Consider the following 23,937-nt stretch of genomic DNA (forward strand, 5'->3'; position numbering starts at 1 on the left):
GCATTTTGAGAAAAAAGTTTTACATTAAGAATATATACAAAAAATTTTTAATTAATTTAAACCACAGATATTTTTCTCTAGTTGTACTTAAAGCATTCTGGAAATTGTTAGACCATTGTAATTTTGTTTCTATGTTCTGAAACAAAACTGCCAGCAATATTTGTTCCGTTACGTGTTACACCCTTAAAATATTTTAGCCCTATTATATATATTTTAAAACTATGGAAAAGTTAGGAACACTAAACACGGATCTGTTGATTATCTTCAGTAGAAAGAGAGTGGCCCAAATAATAGATAAAAGATTCATTCTTTTATTAGCAAACGTTTCGGCAATTACCACGCCACCAAAAAGTGCAACTTGTGCGTACACTTATATCACGCGCGTACAAGATTGCCAGCTCGTATGCCAAGATGCACAACGAGTTCCGGAATATCACTAATATCCTACTGAAGAATGGCTACCCCATCAATTTAATTGATGCCAACATCAAGTCCTTCCTCCATCGTTTACACTGTGACACGACGGTGAAAGAACCTATGGAGAATGCTTTGCGACATATTGCCATAAAACTTGTTTATCTAGGCAATATCAACCACCGCATCAAGAAGGAATTGTCGCGGTTCGTTCTCCGGACCACGGAGGGAAAAGTACGTCTCCGGGTAATCGACCTACCGCAAAAGTTGTCAGGACAGTTCTGCAGCATAAAAGACCGACAAAGGCCGTTAAATCAATGCAGTGTCGTATATCGCCTGAATTGTTCATGCGGCCATTCTTATATCGGCCAGACACGACGTAACCTTCGAACCCGTATGCATGAACACCAGCGTTCGGCGTCCTCCGAAGTTTGCAAACATTTGCAGAGCAATCCTAACCACCGAGTGGACTTCACTTCCCCAGAGATTTTGGGCTCGGCACGAGACCGCTACCGCCTCCTTCTGTTGGAGTCGCTGCTTATACAGCAGCACAAGCCCGCTCTCAATGTTGACACGGTCTCAGTCCCCCTGTATTTGTTTAATACTTAAATGGTATATTCGCGCAATTCCATCGTCGTGTTCATATTTCATTTTTAATTTATTACTAATTCCCTCTTACGTGTATCTGTTGCTTCCCATTGACCTCATTGTCTTATCTTTGCCCTACTTTCGCCTTACTGATGTAATTTTTCGTTGCAGTTCTTATCTCCGTTACTTTGCGACTTCCTTTTCTGTTTATATAACGTTCTAAAACGTCCGAGCGTATATATAGTGACTCGTTTTTATCTTAGTCTAACTTACTGCACTGATGATGGCAAAAGAAATTGCCGAAACGTTTGCTAATAAAAGAATGAATCTTTTATCTATTATTTGGGCCACTCTCTTTCTACTATGGAAAAGTTGATCTCATAAGCCAAGAATAGAAGAAAAAGCGAAGAAATTTTCACAGTTGAACGACAAACTGCTGTCAACCATGCTTTGATTTCTACAAATATAGCGTCCAACTTTTACAAGAGTTTAGTTTGAACCAACCTTAGAAAGATTCCGAATCCACACGAACATTCGTGAGCGTGGTAAGTACAAGCGCCCACGTTGTCGCCTCCTAGTGGACGCTGGCAGCAGTAACTCTGCAACAAATATAGCTCTCACTAGGGGGCAGCACGTTGCATTTAAAACATACAAAAAGAAAGTATTTCTAAAAAGTGTTTTTTATAATGCCCCCAAAGATGTTCGTTTTCAAAAAGAACGATTGCGTATATTTTTTGAATTAGATAGTTTCAAGCTTTTTGTAGTTGGTTATTCAAATTAATTCAGACAACCAGGGTTAAGATTTTGCATTGGCCAATGAAGGTGGATCGAGCAAAAACGAACTGTTGTAATGCAACTAAAAAATCGAATTAAACCACAAGTTTTAAAACGTCCTACTCACTTCATATCCGAGCAAACAATGAAAGCAATGTATGTATTGTGGACCCACCCAAAATACGTTAAATCATTAAACAAAGGCAGACGACTGCCGGCATTTTTTTTTACCTTGTAGTTTTTGTAAAATAAATATTTTTTTTAATCAAACTTACTATTACGCGCGTTTCGAGCTTAATTTATGCACTTAAATTTGTAACTATATATTTTTAACGTTTTAAGTATTAAACAGAATTTCTCAGTGATCCGTTAGTTTAAAAAGTTGCAATTAGTATGCGTAGGTATGAAAAAAGATAAAAAAACGGGCAAATAATTTGGAAACACTGATGTGGTACCTGGGAGCAGAGCATTTGTCCGCATACCAGACACAATGTGGGGTTCACAGAATCGTCATCACTCCTGAACCTCGGGCACACGAAGTTCCCCGCGCGAGCCATCATGTCGCTGCACACACAATAAAGCGTTGTGACGTCATAATAAAATAACACGACATTCCGATTAAACACCTGTAATCTTCGTCCAACTTTACCAGGGTGTTAACTTCCGCTAGGTGGGGGTATAGTTGGATCTTTGCTACCCCCAAGTGGTGGATTTGTGCGCAACGTTCAACAACCGAAGGATGGGAACACCACCTGCAATTACACATACATCGGGGTTAATATTTAAGGTATTGCTTATACACCTACACCACACCTTTATATGGCATCGACTAATTTGGAACTTACTGACTTGTATTGGGGTAACTTAAGGTCACAGTGTAAGTGGAATGTGAAAAAAATGAACAGATAAGGTTAAATGCAATGAATCACAGTAAAGCTCAAACACAACGATGGTCTGTTTTCAAAAGGATTTAATTTTATGAATATATTAAAGTCATAAATGAACTATGGGGTTACTATAGGTCATATAAAGCACAATAAGGATCCAATACGTCAGAGTCCCTCAACCTTTTTCGTAGCGACCCATATATTAACGTTTTTATAACAAGAGAAACTTTATGGACCTAACTACTTAAACCCAACATGAGCAATCAAAATAAATTCAAATTTAACGTATTTCTTCCACATTTTCTTAAGTATTGCAGGATTCTTGCCAAAAACAAGCCGTGTGTGGTGTACTAGCTCATTGATGTCGGCCTTTAGAAAAGATTACCTTTTATAAATTAATAAAAGATGGGAAAACTGTAGTTTACGATATTTGGTGCTCAAGATATTTTAGGGGTTACTACAGGTCATAAAAAAACACAACAAATTCAACAAATATACGTTAAAGCGGCGCAATCTGTTTTCCCGGCGGCTTAAATGCTTAGTGTTAGTATAAGAGCAGAAAAGCTTTATAAATCTAATTATCTAACCATATAAAACTACTGTAGTTGACGAGCAAACCAAATCAAACAGCCACCAACTGGTTGAAAAGCATTGCTTTATATTCTTACTTTTCCACGAATGGCTTTAGTTCATTGACTTCGAACAGTTGAGTGAGGTTGTTTGGCAAACCAACGAAGGCCAGCATTCCACTGAAGTCGTCGCTTTGCTCGAGGGAGGTCGGGACAGGAACGTCCATCGTGTAATGCCGGAATAGCACGCAACAACTGACAATAACATCAGGTTGTTGAGAATTAGGTGGAGGTAAAATGGTCAAAAAACTTAAACAACTTCAATTAAATTTGACTTACCGTAGAAAAGGTTGGAAAGATTTTCGGATGCAGTTATTAAGTTTCTCGTCACAAACGTTTGATACTGGCGGCAGTTTGGCAAAAGATCGGACCTGAAGGTAAGAAACATATAGTTTAAAAGTGAAAGCCTGTTATGCACCAGTGATTCCCAACCAGGGTGACGTTTTTAACGATCAATGGGTGCCGAGATATAATTCAGAATTTATTTTTAATTCAAATTTTCCCAATTGGAATCTTCTTGTTACGATGAACAAGAAACAAAGCAAGAATGTTTTTCAACTTTGTGTAGGAGTTGGCTTGTTCTGACAATACATTTTACAACTTGGCTAAAACTCTGGTAAGGTTGCCGCAAATTATTTGTGTTTTATGCAGGGCGACCAAAGTCCAACTTGGGAACCACTGGTTGGTAATACGCGATATATATATATTTCACATAATGTATTGTCAAGGACGATTTTGAGCCACAACACCCAATAAACACAAAATAATAAACAGCAAACAGTGGAAATCAAATATTAACATCATCGCCCCTTGTTTAGCTTACTTTGTTAAATAGTTGCGATAAATCGGATTGATTTTCGTTTTCTTGCGTTATTTCGTCAGTGTCAATAAACAACATGGTCTGCACCACCTGGATAAAATACGATTAGCGTTAAGTTAACAATCTTGAAACATAAATGTAGTTTTTTATTACAAAATATTTCGCTTCCTCTCTATTCTTTACCTTAATTATTTAGAGGCTTTATATTTATTGCCAAAAGATTTGTTTTAATGCGAACACTTTAAACTTGGTTAAAAACAACAACTTGGATAAGCTAAAAAAGTTTAATTTAGGTTCTATGCCTCACTATAATAAATAAGCAGTCCATGCATTTTTACCAGATGTTTCTGAATTCTAACAAAATATATATGAATAATGTCAAAATTTGAATAAATTCGGACAAAAAGAGACCTTCACACAATCGCATGAACTTAAAAAAATAAAAATACGTGTACATCAGATTGTATCTATGAAAGGAATTATCTAACCGCTGCCCTGGGAGTCGCTTATCAGCTTCGATACGATATTATCGGACGCCCCTGTACATTTGTGAGGAGGACCAACCTTAGCGAGCGCGCATATCTTGCTGACGTGTCCGTCCCACCTTCCTCCCATGTCTGTGTGTCGGTAAAGCACCAGGGAATGCACCAGCTTCACGAATGCAACGAACAAATCACCCAGCAGGAGGGGGGATTCCCCGCATATGCACTTCACAGTGTAGATGTGACGCGGAAGAAATTTCCACTGGATGAAAAAAGTGGGTTCTGTAAGTACGAGGGTCGCCGGTTCGAATACGGGCTCGGGTAGGTGAACTGAGATTGCAGGAAAGGGACGCATTTAAAGCCCAAGAACGACACTTTTTACTTATAAATAGTTTGTGATCTGCCTTTTTGTAAAAACAATTGAAAACGTTTAAACAGAAAAATGAGACATTCAAATTATAATTTACACCAAAATGAAAAAGTTATGCCTCCTTTAAATGCAAAATACTCGCGACGTTTAAACTTTAAACATAAAAAATACTGGTCTTTGTGTTTTTTCTGGGTAATGCGCACAAAAAAGAGAAAATATACAAAACTGTGATGGAAGTACAAATATTACATTTTTAATTTTCATAATTGGTCATCTAATTTTAGCATACAATTTTTTCTATTTTTTTTAGTAATTAATTTACTTTTTTATTTTATAGAAAATTTACAACACGAGATTGATTTTTTTGTAATTTTTTGTAATTTACAACTTTATGATTTTATTTACTTGTATATATTTACACAACTTGCAGTTTTTTCACTAATTTCACCACAAACCACTCACTTTGTTTTCCGCTCTCTCGTCCGCTTTATTGATCGCTCCAAGGTAGAAAGCTCTCAGCACGTTTCGCATGGTTTGGCACACACGGATCGAAGGGGGCGCCATTAGGGGGCGCTGTGCGTACCTCGCCACACACTCGACCACCTGACACACGGTGGCAGCAGAGTGCAACAGTGCGAGGTCGAGATCTTGGTGAGGTTTGTCATCCAAGCAGTTGATCAGTAGACTCTATTGGAAGCAACACACAGTCAGCATAATCCAGTGTTTCCCAACTTTTTTTCGCCCCTGTTTAAGAAGCGCTGGTTGCAGCCAAACTTGGAAAACTAGATTTATAGCTTTGTAAAATTAGATTAGCTTTTAGAGAATTTAATTTTTTCCAAATTAGATTAAAATTAGAACTACCGAATTTTTGAAAACTTGAAATACATTTAATTATTCACAATCAATTTTATTTGAATCGCAATTCATTCTTATAAGATTGTGAATTGTATTTATTTAAGTGCTAATTTTTATATGTTTTAGCATAGCATATGTTTTTCAAACTGAAAAAACATTACTATGCTTAGTACAACAACAAAGAAACATAAATTTGAATAAACAAAAAATTTGTTAAAACTATTTATTTTTTGCCGTACGTTTTTCCATTTTTCGATCGACTTCTGTAGAAGTTTCTTCTCGCTCACAACATCCGCTGTTTCCATAGCAACTGGCTCATGTGATTCGTGAACAATGACCTCCTCCGCGTCATGCCACTCCTCGAGGCTCTCCTGTGATGCCATGATCGCATCATGGAGGTCGTGAGACAGTGAGCCGGGAGTTGCATCTGGTTCATAGGATAATTTGATAATCGTAAGGTTCGTGAAACTTCGTGAGTTTAGTGAACGTTAGGATCGTGAAATGCATCACGAGAGTCTGGTTCATGGGAAAAGTAATGAGTGCTATCATCGTGAAACCATTTCGTGAGAAGCATCACGATGGCCTACTTTATGGGATAACGCAGTGAGTGTTAGGATCGTGAGGTATTTCGTGAGATGAATCAATGGTTCATGTGAACGTGATGGTACGTTAGAGATGATTTAAGGGGATAGTTTTCAGCACTACAAAAGAATTAATTTAGTTTCAAAAATAAAAATAAAATGGGAAAATTTAGATCAATGTAACTAGCAAGTTTCTATTTGGACCAGACTCCTTAAACGACTAATTAAATATTTTACAAGGCGAGGCTCCAATAAAAAGTTTTTTGAATATTTGCAAAAAAAATTAAAAAATAATAATTAATTATTTTTATCAATAAGATGAACCACATTCAAATTAAAACACAATGTAAATTGCACCCGAATCTTCCATCAGCAGGGGTGTGCGCTCTTGTATGACGTCATAATCGCCATTCTCCAGCCGCGCGGCGTGCGACTCGTTGAGGTGTTGGACCCAGCGGAGCAGGGGGGCGATGGGTTGGTCGGTTGGGGTCCTGGGAATGAACCCCCCTGGAACCACAGGGATGGCACAATTGCTCAGGCGGCTGCAAACAGAATAATTGATCATTACTACTCCACTAACATTATATAATTGCTACTAGTAGAGATGTGTCGGATAATATCGGTCTGGAGCCGATACCCGATGAAAAGTTGTATTATTGTCCGATACCATAGTGGTATAATAGCCATGGTAGTTTGATCGTTTTGCTACTTTACCTACAAAGAGGTTATATTTGCTACCGTACCCACAGAGCTCTTATGTTTGCGACCGTACCTGCACGATATGTTTGCTACCGTACCTGTACATTATGTTTGCCACCGTACCTGCAGAGTATGTTTGTCACCGTACCTGCAAAGCGGTTATACTTGCTACTGTACATTCACAGCTGTTATATTTGCTACTTTACCTGCACAGCAGACAAATTTGCTACTTTAGCTGCCGAGCGTTTATATTTGCAACGGTACCTGCACAGCGGTTATACTTGCTACCGTACCTGCACAATGGACACAGGTACTCTAGCAGGGCTGTGTTGAAGTTCTTGTGCAATCTCCTCATTCGCTGGATCCTTCCTTCTTGCTTCTCACGAACCGACTCGAAGAATTGTTGCCAACATCTCGAGTGCATCGCGTGGCTGCAGGAATCCACGTAGAACCCTGGACACACGGACACAGGGAGTGATAAGCGCGGTCGCTTTACTTTTGTGATTTTTCAACATATTTTATTCCTGTTTGAAAGTATTTTCTGTATCCGTATTGGTTTTGCTAAACTTCCATTTGTTTCTTATTTTTTGTTTTAACTCATACCCTAGTTTAAAAAAACAAGTAAAATTAAAATTTTCAATCCAAACTACTTGCTGTACACAAGATATCAATTATTATTGATGTCATTGAAAATCGATAAGACATTATGCTTAAGACATCATACTCCACTAATTATTGTTTTACAAAGAGCTGGCGGAAAACTTGCTTACGAGCCCAAGTTTGAGAACCACTTTTCTGATATGTTTCAAATCGCCTGATTTAAACAATTTTATTGCAAAAAAGTCCAGATTGACTAAACCTTTTACGTTTAGAAAAAGAGCAGATTATATTCCGAAGTTTGTGACTTTCACCAAATAGTTCCACTCCTCACCGATTGGATTATTGATGCTGGGAAGTTTGGTCAGCTCCAACTTGTTGTCGCTTCGATCCTTCGAAAGAACCTTGGACTTCTGGACAAACGCTGCTATGACGAAACAATCGTCGTCTATGTCGTCATCCTGGCACAAAATGCACACGTTCCGCTCATCCGGTATCACGCTAGCTTCAGCTGGAGCGGATGAGAGGTCGGAGCTCCTGTGACGAAAAAAGTACCTTTTGTTACGTAGCAGTTAAACAAACACTAGAAGGTTTTTAAACTCAACTAAACAAAAATATCGGAAGTAAAAAGTTTGCTGAATATCAGGAAAGTTTTGTTTTTGGTGTTAAGCGTCATATTTGAAATTTATTTGAATAAGCTTGTTTTTTTAAGAACTTCAGGAAACACAAATATTAAAATAGATTCTAATTTAAAGAACACCCGGTTATATTTTATTTGAGCGGTTATTAAACTAAGAAAATTGCCGAGAAAATGCAACTTGTAGTTTTTAGTGGATCCGTCATAATAATATATGATATTATCTTTGAAAATTTGTTTTTAAAAGACAAGTCCACTCAAGAAACGAGAATGAAGAACTAGATTTAAGAACAACTTTTCACAAACACCAATCTAACAAAGAGGTCGGGATACTTTCTCATAAAGGGTCGTAGAACTGTAAGAACCAGTAAACTTCAGCGAATTGAAATCTTTAGTTTTGTTAAACAAAATTTGTTTTGAACTTGTTTTACTTGATTATTAATAAAACATTTAAAAGTTTTTCTAAACTATAAAATGAGCTTAAAGAAATCGCATTTTAGCTTGAAATTTCATAAAAATTTAGCTTTGATTTCAACCAAATAATTTTTTCCGTTAATAAATCATCAACGACCGTATTTTTGGATCAATAGGAAAACACGTAACTGGTTGAACTGGTGGGTTATAGTATCTAAAGAAAGTTTATCAAAAGACCCAAAAAATGAAACACCCATAGTTAGGAACTTCACCCCGGTTGGAAACCACTGACAATATGTTGTTGGTTTTTGAGGCTTTCAACCGTTTACAAACGTTTAGGTAGAACTTGAATGGTTTTAAATGCCCTGGTATGAAAAATAACAAATCTAGGCATACAGCAAAGGTATTCCCCTCACCCTTGCGACCCCGAAGCAGGTTGTGGGGCCGATTGTTCCTCCCCGAACATGGGGTTGACCTCCATGAAGGACTTTTGCTGCTGGGACATCTGATTCATCAGCTTACGACGTCGATCTTCCGCCAATAGACGACGCTCACGCTTCTTTGTGTCCTGGAAAAATATAAAATATAACGGCATTTAAAACGGAAGGATGATGTAGCCTTTAAAATATTAAAAATTTAGCATATCATTAAAACTTAAGGTAATTGAAAAAATACATAAATAAAAAATAATAAATTTTAATTAAAAATATAAAGCCGACAGATTCGGCGAGTCTACGATGACTTTCGCACTAATGATACGTAAGCCGTAATCGTTGGTCAAAAAGCAGCTTCGAAGGGCTAGACTGCATTTGTTAACACACATATGTGTGCGCATGTTTCATTGAATAAAGCAGATTAGTACAAAAAATAAACAATAAAAAAAGGTTTAAAAAAAAATTAAACAGGTTATCAAAAAATGGCAACAAAAAAAAAACAATTTGAAAAAATTAAAATGAGGTTAATAAAGTATTACATTAAAAAGAGTAATTAAAAAAAATCGAAAGTATATAAAATATTTGTGCCTAAAAATTTTGGAAAAAACAAACATTTTAATGACATAAAGAAACATTGAAAAGCTCTACAATAAATTCTTATCTAAATTAACTACAGTGAACCACTTTTTAATTGTTTAACCTCCTCGTTCCTGGGTTGCTTGGTGAAGTCTCCACTCTCCTCTCCTCTCCTCCTCCTTCCAACCTCCTCCATTCCTCCCAGGAGCCAAGAGATGTTCTCCTTGTGCAAAGACGCAATCTTCATCCCAACAAGAGAACGCAGCCGATCATCAACCTTAGCTAAACAACTCCACGGTTAGCACGCCGATTCCAAGCACCGGGTTCGAATCCCGGCTCAGGTAGATCAACTTTATTTCTCTTGTTAGCACGCGGATTCTAAGGACCGGGTTCGAATCCCGGCTTTGCTTATATGAAAATGCAAACTTAAAGAAAATTTCGGTTGATTTTTAAGGAAATATTACAGGCAGTAGTATTAAATTACCAATCTGCATATTTGTCTTTACACTAACAATATAATTTATAAGCGTGCCACTGTATTCTGGACCAAGGGTCGCCAATTTATTTCTAAAGGGCCGTGTAAACGTAAGGCCTAGTGATCTCGGGTTTTAAATGTTGTGTCGAACTTTAGTAACTTGACTATCGTTCAATGAAAGATATGCAGCAAAATCTGTGGTAAGTTAAATAAAACTATTTTATTTTTTTTATCAAACTTCAGTTTGCAATTGCACCCGCCAACCTTTTAACTGTAGGCTACTTAATCTTTATTAAATCGTATTTAATATTCATTAATTAACCCCGCGGGTCGTAGTTAGGTGAACCCTGTGTTCCAGGGTAAGCAGCTTAAAGCATAAAACCTGATTGTGCGAGCTGACAGAAGTTGAAATCACTCCCGGGGTTTTTCTTCACTTCTTCCCTTTCTTCAAGAATCACGCACCCGATCAAATAAAACAACTGAAAAAGCACACAGTATTAAAACGTTTTGGTATAACTAAACATGTAATATTGAAAGGTAAATAATATCAAAACAGCACTATTGATGGAAAAGTTGCTTTAATAGCGGTAATACCAGGAAAAACTGGCACCATTGAGAATACAAGCATATCGGTACGTACATGTGTTCAACTTTTTAGTACTGTGCAATATAGGTAAAAAAATTAGAAACTTTATTCTCAACAAAGTTTTTAGTTAAACAAAGTTTATTTTGTCGGTATTATAAAAGTTTCTTATAACAAATCTGTATATGGATATTAGTTTACAGCGTTTTTTAAGTTGATTTACGTAGCCTAAGGTTCAGTAAATATAACCTACTTGTGTAACCAAAGCAGAGATTAGCAATTTATATTCTTAGAATTAAATAATGGCGGTCTCTTAAATTTACCAGCGATCAACAAGATTAAACCTTTGAAAAAATGTTTACTTTCCAGTATTGTGTGAAAAGGTTAAAAAATCTAGATATTTCGACTTGGTTTAAAATCTTAAATTTTTTTCACCTTTTCAGCGAGTTTATCTGACCACCGGAGGGCGGTAGACTCGTCGATGAGGAGCGCCAAAGTATTTTGGATGAAATCGACGAAAGGTTTTGTGCAAAGGAAGTCAGTCGTCTTCTTGAACATGTTTGTGAATGGCGGGGAGATGTGGGGAGTGAAATCTGAACAAGGTGATGTTAATTCTAAAACAGGTTCCTCTGGCAATATATATTATTTTCTACCAACGTTTCGGCTTACTATCCGGCAAGCCTTCGTCAGGGACTGACACACAAAGCCAACAAGACACAAAGTAAAATCACAATAAGAAAAAAGGAGATAAAAATGTGCGAGACGCGTTCAAAATTCACAGCAATAAAACCACGTTCAAAATCTATCGCTGTGAATTTTGAACGCGTCTCGCACATTTTTATCTCCTTTTTTCTTATTGTGATTTTACTTTGTGTCCTGTTGGCTGTGTGTGTCAGTCCCTGACGAAGGCTTGCCGGATAGTAAGCCGAAACGTTGGTAGAAAATAATATATATTGCCAGAGGAACCTGTTTTAAATATACTATGCTTGGTAGCAACATCATATTTAGTAATGTTAATTCAAACAACAAGAAGCATGTATACTTCACACAGTCATGTGCCTTTCTGAATGTCTTATTTTAACAGATTTTATAACTCGGGCTTCAGACCGAAATACGAACAACATCAACTTCGGAAATAAGACCAAATTAGGACGTTAATAGGGATAATAACGTATAAAGTCTGAAACCCGTCGGAATTATACCTAAATGCCCAGAATAATCGCGTATTTGGCTTATTTTAGGTCGTTGGTCTTTATTCTATTGCATTATAGATTATTCTTAATTAAATCTGTTGCATTGTAGCTCTTGTTGTGCGTTCGCGTTTTTTAATGTTCTTTTTAGAAAGCTCCCTTTAATACACTTATTATATCAGGCGGAAATACAGTTAAACTGTTAATAGTTATTACATTTAAGAACTATTGGTAGAACCTTGGAGAAATGAATTTAAAAGGTACTTGATAATTTACTGGTTGAGCTTATGAGACCTTTGGATTGTATGCGCGACACAAATGTATGGTCTAATGATAGAGTAACTATGGTTGAATAATTCGCCCAAAACCTGGTAAAATTGGAATAAAGTTGTGTAAAACATTCTAGACGGATCATAAAGCTTCGTATAGGGTTGGAACTCACAACAAGCGAGGTTCTTTGCCTTCTTCCTCCTTATAACTTCGTTCTGTGCGTTAGTTTGGTCGGTCGCTGTCCCGTAGTGGTGGTAACATGGAGATACTTGGTCGAGGAACGACTCCTTTAACTCGTATCTACAAATGTGATATATAGGCTTATTCCTCTATTTGCAACCAGTTATGCAAGGGTTAAGTTTGGTGTATTGCTGTTTGTGTCTTATAACCTACGTCATGTTAAATGGTATGGAGCGATTTTTTAATCAGTTTATTGCGCATTAAGGTAAATATATCTATATGTTATATAGAATAGATTAAGTTGCCAATTTCAACCTGGTAACATTAGAATACTAAAGCATGTCAGACACCACTGATCAGAAGTATCGTTTTTAAGGTGAATGTTCAAACTAAAGTATAATATTACTTTAAATTCTTAGAAATTATGAAAAAATTGACTTGGAACCTAAACAAATGTATGTTTTAGTTTATTGTTTCCAATCGTGAGTGTAAACCAAACAGTTAGCGTGGCACATGTATAGATGGTTCACCTTGGTGCTGAAGTGGTGTTTGTGGCTTGCCTGTAATCTGCCACCTCGTTAAGAACAACTTCCCACCCAGGAACCTCACTTATCTGTAACAGAAGCAATTAATAAGTGGCTACCAACGTGGGAAACTAGGCCAGTTTTCCGAGTTGAAATATTAGTAATTAGGGACATACTGGACTTTTATTCCGATGACGATAGCTGATATTTTGGGTTAAAATGAGATTTAATACGAAATGACGTCATGGCTGTGGTCAATTTACTTAAATTATATCAAAATGCGCAAAACATCGTTTTTTAGTCTGGACAAATGATATACCCTTCCGTTGTTATCATTTTATTAAAAAAACTCTTGATTAAAAAAAAAACGGGTTTATTTGTAAACCATTTTCAAAACTAGGGATGTCCGATAATTTTTATTATTGTACCGTTTCCGGCAGATGCTTTTGTATCTTGGAGTGGGGTTTGGGTCCAGCAGCAAGGATGTGTATGAGCTCCCTTCTTGTGATGTCGTTAGTTGAGACTTCACCTATTCCCTCAACGTTACGCTCAACGCACACGAAGATTAGCAGAGAGATAAACTCCTCATACACTGGAGTCATGTGCTGTGAGATATAAGTAACATATATATAAGATGCCCTACTAGAGCTTTTCAGTGTGGGTGTGGCTTAGGATGCCTGAGGGTGAAAACAGAATGATCTTTTAAAGGACTCCAGCCATAATATCGGCATTAGAACAACATCAACGTCAGAATAAAACGCAGTTTGGAACAAGATCAAAATACAAATAATACCTATTAGTCGTAATAACGTCTAATCAGAATACGTTCAAAACAAAAGTTTACCTGTCCCTAACCCCAAGCAGGGGCAATCTGGAGCAAAAAACAACGGTGCCCTAACGGCGCCGGCCAGACCAGGGTGCCAAACGTCGACACCAAAACGGCCGATGTCAGGCCAATGGCCCCCGATCGTCCCATACCCTCTATCTACAGTTTCAGGCGTTATTTTGGTCATTTAGGCCTTAATCTAATAACTACCTCCTTGATAAGGTTTTCCATGTGGAGGTTCATCTGCTTGGAGAACATATCAAAGAACTTGTGGGGATTCCCCAGAGCGGCGCACAGCTGCATCATCTGCACGTCACGGTCGAACGCTTCCGCCCTGCACCTGTAATCCCTGCAGTAATATACCTGGTTGGCGAGCGACAATCCGTTGCGGCGCCAGGCTCCTGCTGTTACCTGCGCGAAAATAAGGATTGAGAGACAGCGAACAAATTTAAAGACCTTGTTGTCTGTGTTCTAATTTAATGATTTTTTTATTATGCTCCTGAAATTACCCGAGAATAATTCGGTTGATGCGAGAAAATTTGTGAGAATTTTGAGAAACTCAATTAGCATTGTTTTATTTTAGGAAAAATCCACGACGTTTGCCGTCCGCTACAATTGAAATGCATTTTACCTTTGCTTATTTTTAACAATTTTTCCTAATTTTCTGGGCTTCATAAAGTTAACAAATGTAGTAATATTTTTAAAATATGTTTATGTTCACTTCACTTTACATTATTTTTTTTTTTTTATTAACTAACACAGAAACAAGTGTTTTTAGTTCAATGTTGGACACAGATTTAATATTTAACTCTTGTGGTCATCCGAAAGAAAAAAATCCAAAAGAAAGAATCCGAAAAAAAAGTACAATGTGAAAAAAGACAAGCTAAAAAAATCAGATGTGATGGAAAAATACAATTTCGTCCATTTTCTTTCAGTTTAACTTTCGATCTAACTTCCTTACTCCACCAACCTGTGCGCACATACAGATGGTCTGCATCGCATTATCAGCAACATCCAGTATATCGAGCTTAACTTCCGCGTCATCCCAAACTTCACCAAGCTTCCCGTACTCGACCAGCAGCCCCGATAGCAGTCGTGTCAGTGGGATGTGCACAGACGCGCCAGTCCGTGTGTAGTCGTAGTCCCTCACTCCATCCGCAGTCGTGGTCGGTTTGATGTCCTTCCATTGCTTGAGGTGGTCAATTGTGACTCGAATGCACTCCAGCAAAACTTCTTTCTATAAACCGCCACAAACATACAATTATTTCACCGTGATCAAGAACTTAAACGGAATTCAGTGCAAAAATTAAATAGCTATAACTTTCTTCGTTCACTACCATGACCAGTAAGTAGAATTCACCATAATTTAATAAATTAAACCGTAAACTTGAAGTGTTATTTTCCTTGCTCAAGAATTGAGTAGTAATTTTTGCAATTCAACGAAATTTAGTGCAAAAAGTTAAAAAAAAGAGCTATTTTTATTCCACTAGAATAAAATAATATTTATTTTTTAAATAAAATACATCACACTTGAAAATTTTAAACAGCGATTCTCAATCTGTGTCAAGCTGGTCCTTAGGTGTGTAGACAAAGGTTTTGTAATTTTGGAAAAAACTTTTGTATTTCGAATAAATAGATTAAGTTATGCAGGCATGCATGCTAGACATTAATGCACACTATACAATATTAAACTGATGATAATTTTGCAGAAAATCCAATAAAAACAACACACTCTGTTTTTCTCGGGCACACCTCCAGGTGTTAGCATTACAAATATACTCCCAGTTTCAACTTACACTGTACGAGCACCAGAGGTATAGAGGCCTCAACACAGGAATGAGCCGCATGAGGAAAGTTATGCCGGTCTCCCACTCAGGTTCGTGCTCAATGTGCCGTCCCACCTTACGCTCAACGTTGTCCATCCCCTGTACACAACACAAGGCTAAATATACCTGGGTATACAACTAGTGACGTTTTGTAGATTCAAACGCTGAGTAAAAACACACGCTGCTGCAACACGCGTTTAAATAAGCTCCCACTTGGTAAAATTAGAGTTGTTTTTTGTAGAGTTTAGTTAAATGTCATCCCTTTTCACATAATAAAAACTTTCCTTTGAGGTGAAAATAAAAAAAAACGACAACACAGATAGAATTGAAATAAGCTTTTTTTTTTATATAATTTTCTGTAAAATCCATTATTTCCTATAATAACCTTAGTTGTGTTGAATGCTGTCGTTTTTTAGTGAAAAAATAACTTTTTTACCTCAAGTGATGCCAGGAAGGCACAAAACATGTGGAAAAATTCTTTAAACTTTTGATCGATTTTTGAATCCCACTCAGAAGGAACATTTGTGAGGACGTACCTGGGAAAATATTTAATATCATTAATGTGGCGATCAGTTCGCTTTTAGTTGAACAAAAAAAATATATTTTTCAAGTAGCTACTAGTTTTTTGTATTGCAAAATAATAACTACTATTTTTTTTAAATTTAATATAAATTTTATGCTTATTGTTCAAAAGTAAAAAAAATAAAGCCGAATATTTACACCAGAAAAAAACATTGTCATTTTCATTCACAATTGATTTTCAATACAAAGAAATATTACTAACAAGCAGTTATTGAAAGATCACATAAATCTTTTTTCTTTTATTTGTATACTTGACGTCACTATATAATAGATTTTTCCTATAAGATTTATAAAATTTCGAACTTTGAATACATGGCAGATTAGTCTACAGAACAGTTATTTACATTTTAATTGAAATTATAAAAGGGGTTAGCATCTTAAAGTCGGCAAAGTTTTGAAACATTTTTATTATTAAACGGAAAACAAAAAGAACCACTACCCCCTTCGTATATTATAAAAAACGGCTGTCGACAGCCGTTTTGGGGGTTAGCAAAAGAGTTGGTATTTACTTGATATCGTAGAAGGGGTAAAGCAGCCTCTTGAAGTTATTCCTGAGCATATTCGGGTTAAGTTCGAACTTTTGGGGGTGGTTGCTCCCCTCCTGGGTGTCACAGATGGATGAGACGACAGTGTGGAGTAAGACCTGAAGAAGATTCTCTTCAACGATCAGATGCTTTACCTAGTGGAAGAGTTTAGTAGGTTTAGTGCAGGAAGAATTTATTTTTAATTTAAATGAAAATATTTTTATTTCAAAACCATTTTTTGCAAAAGTTTGGTTATTATCGAAAAAAACAATTTGTGATGCAAACACCTTCATGCTCGACTTGGTGAGAAAGTTTATCATATTTTTTATTTAAAAGTTTTTATTTGCAAAGCACCTGGCAGTTTAAATCAATAGATCTCAAAATGTAAGCATTACAAGTTTTTGTTGCAAATTTTTGTATATATCGAAATATACAGCTTGATTTGCAAATAGACGAGCATGAATAATTATTTAAACAATTATTGTGTTGTTTTTTTCTGGGAAAAATATAGGTTTCGCTGACAACAGATATCTATATTATTAAAATTTTAATATTTTTCTTCCACCAATTTATTGAGCTGACATGACTTGGAAAAAGAGGATATTTAAGCGCTGTAAACTAGCATTTTTAATTATCTATTAAAATACCAAAGAAGTATAATTGAATTTTGCAACAAATCATCAAGTGAATTTAAGTTGAATTAAATTAGTTTATGCACTTGAAGTTCTGTTTTTGTTAGAAAATAACGAGTAAGCTTCGACCAGAATTTTAATTAAAACTAATAAACCCATAACTGTTAAACTCACAAGGGTTGGAACAGTGAATATCTGTACAGACAGTGAGGTGATTGAATCTGCGTGATCGTGGTCGTCCTTGAGGAAGTCAGCCACCAGCCGCTCGTAACAGCGAACATACTCGATCGCGAAAACCTTCTTCGTGTCAATATCGAGCATTACAATCGCAAGCACGAGCTGCTGGTACGATGTGCGCGCAACTGCGTAAAAACAACTAATAAGTAAATAATAGTAGTGAAAACACAACTAAGTGTGTGAAATCATAATAAATAAATAGTTAAGTTAACGAAAACTAGCGGTTCGTAACACTGGAACAAAAGATCAGCAAAAAAGCAGTGAAGTGAAAATACCTGCTACAGAAGCACAAATATGATGCATAAAAAAATATTTTTTTTTATTTTTAAAACATTGTATTAAAACTTAAATTGAACAAAAAAACTACAAAGGCCTAGATATTAATAAAAACATTAAATAATACCAAATTACAAAAAAATTAATTTTTTTTATCTAATGTCTAAAACATCAGCTTTTAAGACTATTTAACTTAAGTCCCAAAATATTAAACTATAAAATTATCACGCTTAATCTTTTTTAAACAGAAGTAAAGTTTAAACTTAGACTTCCCCTACATTCACCTTTCCAAAGTGTGGTGTCGTGCAACATGCAAAGTGAGATGAAAGTTTCATTCCTTCCTTCCATCTTTGTGAGAATGCTGTCGGAGAGAAGCAACCTCAAACCATCTGTAAAATAAGACTTGGTTTAATAAACTGTTGCTACCAGGCATAGTACACTAAAAATAAGGTATTCTGGTATATTTTTATTCAACCAACGTTTCGGCTTACTATACGGCAAGCTACTATTCAGAAAGCCTTCATCAGGGAATGACACACATGGCTAACAAGGCGCGAGTAAAATAACAAAAAAATATAAAAAATAATAAAATGCGCTAAAAAACTTTCAAAAATATCTCATCGCTTTTATTTTGTTTGCGTCTTGTTGTCCATGTTTGTCATTCCTTGATGAAGGCTGCCTTAAAAGGTGAATACCAGAAGAACTTATTTTAAGTAAGATTTAAAGAAGTAAAAAACATACTTAGGCGAGGGTTAACAGAAACACTATCTGACCCGCCAAGCGCACCTATCGTCTGTATGAGCGGACATAATGCAATGTTTATAGATCCAGTTTAGTTTTAGCAAGTCCCTTCTTAATCATTAATGGAAAACATATAACAATAAACAATTGTATACTCAGACTACAACACAAATATACTTTAAAAAAAAAAAAAAACTTTTTTAATATAAAGACTTGCTATCAAACATTAAATCAGCATTGGAAACTGACACAGGTGCTTGGCACCCCAATGCAGGGCTTCCCACAGTTGTCAGTTTGGCCCGCATTTGTTAAAGTAATCTGTATTTTAAGGGTTTTGTTTTGCCATGTCCTATAAAAAACAACAACACTTTTTAGATGTAAATTTAGACGGAATTCCTCGTGACCACTTACTTTGCACGTCCCCAAGTTTGGGAAGTCCTGGCCTAAGTTACTTATATAATACCCTAAAGCACCCCTAACCCCTTAATCATCACCCACCGCTGTGTTTCACAAGCTCCTCCATCCAGGACATGAGAAGCAGTGATATTTCCTGGTGAGCGAACACCACGCTGTGCATCACTTTTGTCACTAGAGGTGCTGATAAGCGGTGTCGGATGCCACTCACCGAACCCTGAACATAGAGTGCTTACTACGCCTTCAAGAGAATCTCAATTCGATTGTTAGTTTGTGTTATAAGCCCTAAATACTGTCAGTCGTTCATTACATGTTTCAAAAGTAAAAAATTATCCTGCAACATTTCCAATCAATTTTTATTGCACTTTTGCTTTTAAACAAGCATAAAGATATAATGTTTATTTGTCTCCCCTAATTCCAATATATTAGTAAAGGAACAATAAAAAACATCATTTTTTTACATAATTATGACCCTAAGCGTATGCAGAAATAAGAATAAAAAAGGTTGTTTTAAATGTTTTACAACTTTGGATTTTTTTTTAAATGCGTTCATATTTTTATTTAATTTTTAACTAAAAAACATAGTTACCGTGACTACAGACTGGCAATCCGTGCATTCAGATTTTTTTCCAAACTTGATCATTGCTCGACCCTGAAAATATAATGTAATTAAAAAGTTTATTTTAGCCAAACAAGTGATGCTATGACTATTACAGCTGGCAAGTGGAAAGATTTTCTGAAGAATATGATAATTATGGTTTAATATTATGATATTAGATTTACACTAACTTGTACCCAAAAAGCAAGATGTTGAATAGAAATGACTAAACCGTAATTATTTGCAAACTTACTTCTCTGTCGATGTAGGTTGCGTAATCAGCAGCTTTAGCTTGTGAGCAGTTGGTTGCTTTCTGTAGGGTCGTGATCACGTGGTCGAAAGTGTGAGATTCATCGTTAAACACAACAGTTACAAACTGGTCAGAGGGTTTCCTACAGAAGACGATTATTGTGAAGATTATATTCCAGTCACTTTTACTTAAAGTTTTTCCTATTAAAATTTCAAGCTTGAGTTGAAAGTTCACAATGTTTGAAATTGTTTTGTATTTTGAATGGCTGTATTTATCACTTTTTTATTCCAACCCATGTCAATTAAGTCATAAAATTATAACCTAAAAACATCAAAGATATAGTTCATTTTTGGTTTGTAGATTTTTTTAGCCTTTGGCTTTTAAAAACAACCCTATTTTTATAATTCTGAGATTTTAGAGTGGCCAAACACAATAAAATAAAATAGGCTTTTTGTGGAAAAGTATAAGCTATTACACAATTATTTTGGGAAACTTACTTCAGTGATACATTGAATTCACTAAAAGCACTTTTAGTGTTATGATTTTAATTTGACTTCCCTGAGTAAACTTCTACACAAGGATACCCACTCACATAAATATATATTCTACATGTCACAATAAACATTTATCCACATAGATAAACGCAACCCACTCTATTTGTAGCTGTACAGGCAAGTCAGCGATGTTTTCTCGTTCGTCAATCAACGAAGCTATTATGTAGTGGAGTAAAACGCTGAACATCGTCTCACATTTGTGTCGCAGTTCTCCCGGCAAACTAAGCCGAGCATCGACCTGGAAATAAATGAACTTTTTACACCCACTATAACCAAGTTGTCTGATCATTATGTGAAATGACTAAATAAACACCGCTTTAGGTAAATCTACAGTGGGCATAAACCATAAAAAGGAAACATAGCTTTTATAACAATTTATTATTCAATGTAATAATGAAACATACTCTGAAGAAATTTACTTGGTTTTAACTAAGATTTCTTAAGCCTGAAGTAGTAAAGTAACCTAGATTTGATATTACTTTAAAACAGTTTCCATTTTCAGAGGTTAAATTCATGTATAGAGTTGTTTAACTTGTAATTATGTAACTTTTGAAGCACATTTCCAAATTGTCTTTTGGTAAATTAAAAACCAATCACATTTTAAACCACAATTCATAAATATGTCAACATATTATTTTTTTAAATATATTAAATATCAATTTGTAAGTATTTTTAAGAAAAAGTTTAACATTATAGGAGTTAAGCAATTGCTAAAGACTAAAAAATACTACTAAGTTTAAAAAAATATATAGTTATTAATTTAGGTCAGATAACAATTAAACACAGTTATAAATTAACTAATAGCTTAGAATAGATGTAAGTTTAGTTTTATACGTTTGATTGCATTGTGACGTTGTGTAGCGAGCAAGAAGGGAACTTGGTCCAAGCTTCGACATCTCCACAATCACAACAACCACCTCCACCTGAAGTGTGGACCTGGACAAAACATAACACATATTAGCGGAAATTCAGACATTTAAATAAAATATAAGACCTAAAAGTTGAGAGCTCTGCATGTGTTTAGTATAATTTGAAAACAACAGTATAAATGTCATGGTCAGCACAATAACTATTACAACACTTTTTAAACATAATATAACCCTAAGCTGGACATAAAATAAAACCATGTTAACTATGATAATAAAAATTACTTTAGTTAATCGGTACACCACTGAAGCTTGTAAAGTTATTTTGTGAAGAAATGCAAGAAAAGGTTAAATCTGTGAGTTTAAGGTTAGTATCTTGATGAAGTATTCAAATTGGATATTTAAGTTTGCAAATAATTTATATTATTTATTTAAATAATTGAGAAAAGAGGAAACAATTTGAAGCATTCTGCCAAAACATACCTACAACATGGCGAGCTTAAAATATGCGATTTAATTTAACACAACAATTTACTTTATCTTCCTCTCATCCTTATTTCAATATCTGCACGACACTTAATTGTTTCAAAATTTACCCGGTATTTGTGTTTCTTATGTTCACTTTCCTTGAAGCACTTCGGGCAGAACACACAGGTCGGGTCGACTGCACATTCCCTGGAAAAAAATCAGTAGTTAAATTGCTCAATAAATTATTACATGATCTTTCCCATGGTCAGGGTCTTCTCAGAAATGGAAAGAAATAAGGGATTCCCACTAACTGAGAAGCAATCTATAAAATAAGCTATAAGCATGGTTTTTCTAAAGCATTTGCCGTACAATGTCAATTAACTGACTTGAAACTAACTATTCAGGGGTGGAATTGAATTAAAATTTGTCCTTACCAGGCAAGTGCCTTCAATCAAAACATTTATACCCAATGTAAACAATTTTGTTCCTAAATTACAGAAGCATAAATAAAAACGGTCAAAATGAACGAAGGTTCACATTAAACCTTAACAAATGTAACCAATGCATAAAAATAATCAGCATCCTTTAGTATTAAACACAGTATACAGGTTTATTGATAATGTTGAGTTAATTGAGACACCTGCAGCTATATGTTGCCTCCCCTGATTTAAAGACATGTCCACAGATAGGGGAAGGATTGTTTAGCTTCTTCAACTCATTTAGTGCAATCTCCTGATCATCACCGAACAACCACCTACAAGAACAATACAAGGTTGGAAAACAAAAGCATGCTTGTAAAACATTTGAAATCTATCCTAATAATGTTGCTTACAAGTTGTATGTCTATAAATTCTGATTTTGCAAAAGCTTTTCAAAATAACTTTAACCTGTTGGTAGCTCTATCAATGAAAATCCCCAAATTACTTGAATTGCAAAAATATTAATCTAGCTGCAAACAGAGTATGATGACTTCTTACTTTCTTGAATAAACACCATGAATATCCAGCATAGCAATAAATGGAGGTTCTCATGGACTAATAACGAGTGAACTTTGTCCATCACTGGACAATTTTTTTGGCATTTGGCAAAATTAAAAAAATAAACTTACAAGGCAACATTTTGTCTGATGGCGATCCACGCTTCTTGGTTAATGGTCTCCCCCACAGCTGCGCCCTCATCCGTATTTAGCAGGTTGGTCGATTCCTTCTTGAGCAAGCGGAAAAAAAAATCCTCAAATTTTTCATTGTCTTGAATATTTAGCATTTCAACTTTCTATTAAACCTTAAAAACAAATTTTCAAAGGTTATTAAGTTAACTAATAATAATTGTACATTTTAATTATTAGGTGCTTTTATTGAGAATCGCTATATTATTTGACAAATTAACCTTTTCATGGGGAATTGTCAGTCAACTAAACTAAATATTTAAATTTTAGTTTAATATTTAAGTTTTATAAATCATTTAGAGTTATAAAAATGGGTGAGGTACCATAGCCACGTTACTTTTGGAAGAAAACATGCCCATAATAATGTAAAGTAAAGAAACTGTTCAGTAAAAAGACATAAACTATAAATACTAGTTTGGTCTTTATTTACAAATCGTCTAAGACCAGTCAGAATTCAGTGGCAGGTGCACCTGAGATTCTTAAAGTAAATCATTAGCACAATTAGTAAATTTCACACCTAGATGTTATTACTTTGTTGACAAATGACCTTGACTTCAAACCTCAAAATAGGAAACTACATAACCAAAATCTCAGCAAAAGCGCCATGAAATGCAGACTAGGGTAGAACAGAGGAATTCGATCAAGTATGATGAAAAGAATCTTTAATTAAATCATGGTATTATGTTACAAATGATAATCATGAAGGTAATAAAGTCTTTGTTAATATAATTATCTGGGACAACCAAATTTGATGATATTGTCTTGTACATATTTTAAAAACACATTCTTAAAATAAAAATGTGCTAGGAAAAACTTAGACAAGCGCCGAAATTTAATATGCAGTGCAGTGATCAATTTGTATTTGGGCCAGAAGCCTATTGGCTTTAGGTAATGTCCAATCTGCGTTTCATGTCATTTTTCTATACGATCTGAGTTGTGTGCAGACCCAAATAATGCACACCAGAGCTACTTAATCTTACCACAATCTGTAAAATTTAA

General features: G+C 35.4%; 1 protein-coding gene across 1 annotated transcript in view; it reads right to left on the minus strand.

The window, feature by feature from the left end:
* Positions 1 to 23,036, minus strand: part of LOC146166389 (E3 ubiquitin-protein ligase UBR2-like) — a 25,462-nt gene extending 2,426 nt beyond the window's left edge. Inside the window, exons 1-34 of the mRNA XM_083392143.1 lie at positions 22,882 to 23,036; positions 22,414 to 22,527; positions 21,902 to 21,980; positions 21,274 to 21,375; positions 20,538 to 20,677; positions 19,889 to 20,027; positions 19,627 to 19,689; positions 19,122 to 19,254; positions 18,167 to 18,271; positions 17,544 to 17,731; positions 16,723 to 16,892; positions 16,068 to 16,167; positions 15,602 to 15,730; positions 14,776 to 15,042; positions 14,016 to 14,216; positions 13,408 to 13,584; positions 12,986 to 13,068; positions 12,448 to 12,575; positions 11,251 to 11,408; positions 10,615 to 10,711; positions 9,882 to 10,039; positions 9,164 to 9,315; positions 8,031 to 8,233; positions 7,393 to 7,552; positions 6,758 to 6,942; positions 6,059 to 6,246; positions 5,427 to 5,651; positions 4,677 to 4,856; positions 4,116 to 4,202; positions 3,572 to 3,663; positions 3,332 to 3,487; positions 2,403 to 2,528; positions 2,232 to 2,340; positions 1,507 to 1,601 (exon numbers count right to left, since the gene is read on the minus strand). Of these exons, the coding sequence (XP_083248269.1) occupies positions 1,507 to 1,601; positions 2,232 to 2,340; positions 2,403 to 2,528; positions 3,332 to 3,487; positions 3,572 to 3,663; positions 4,116 to 4,202; positions 4,677 to 4,856; positions 5,427 to 5,651; positions 6,059 to 6,246; positions 6,758 to 6,942; positions 7,393 to 7,552; positions 8,031 to 8,233; positions 9,164 to 9,315; positions 9,882 to 10,039; positions 10,615 to 10,711; positions 11,251 to 11,408; positions 12,448 to 12,575; positions 12,986 to 13,068; positions 13,408 to 13,584; positions 14,016 to 14,216; positions 14,776 to 15,042; positions 15,602 to 15,730; positions 16,068 to 16,167; positions 16,723 to 16,892; positions 17,544 to 17,731; positions 18,167 to 18,271; positions 19,122 to 19,254; positions 19,627 to 19,689; positions 19,889 to 20,027; positions 20,538 to 20,677; positions 21,274 to 21,375; positions 21,902 to 21,980; positions 22,414 to 22,527; positions 22,882 to 23,036 (4,844 nt within the window). The remainder of the gene's footprint in view (positions 1 to 1,506; positions 1,602 to 2,231; positions 2,341 to 2,402; positions 2,529 to 3,331; positions 3,488 to 3,571; positions 3,664 to 4,115; positions 4,203 to 4,676; positions 4,857 to 5,426; positions 5,652 to 6,058; positions 6,247 to 6,757; positions 6,943 to 7,392; positions 7,553 to 8,030; positions 8,234 to 9,163; positions 9,316 to 9,881; positions 10,040 to 10,614; positions 10,712 to 11,250; positions 11,409 to 12,447; positions 12,576 to 12,985; positions 13,069 to 13,407; positions 13,585 to 14,015; positions 14,217 to 14,775; positions 15,043 to 15,601; positions 15,731 to 16,067; positions 16,168 to 16,722; positions 16,893 to 17,543; positions 17,732 to 18,166; positions 18,272 to 19,121; positions 19,255 to 19,626; positions 19,690 to 19,888; positions 20,028 to 20,537; positions 20,678 to 21,273; positions 21,376 to 21,901; positions 21,981 to 22,413; positions 22,528 to 22,881) is intronic.
* Between the last annotated feature and the right edge of the window lie 901 nt (positions 23,037 to 23,937).

The sequence above is a fragment of the Ascidiella aspersa genome, chromosome 1 (genome assembly GCF_963924565.1).
Source record: "Ascidiella aspersa chromosome 1, kaAscAspe10.2, whole genome shotgun sequence".
Lineage (NCBI taxonomy): Eukaryota > Metazoa > Chordata > Ascidiacea > Phlebobranchia > Ascidiidae > Ascidiella > Ascidiella aspersa.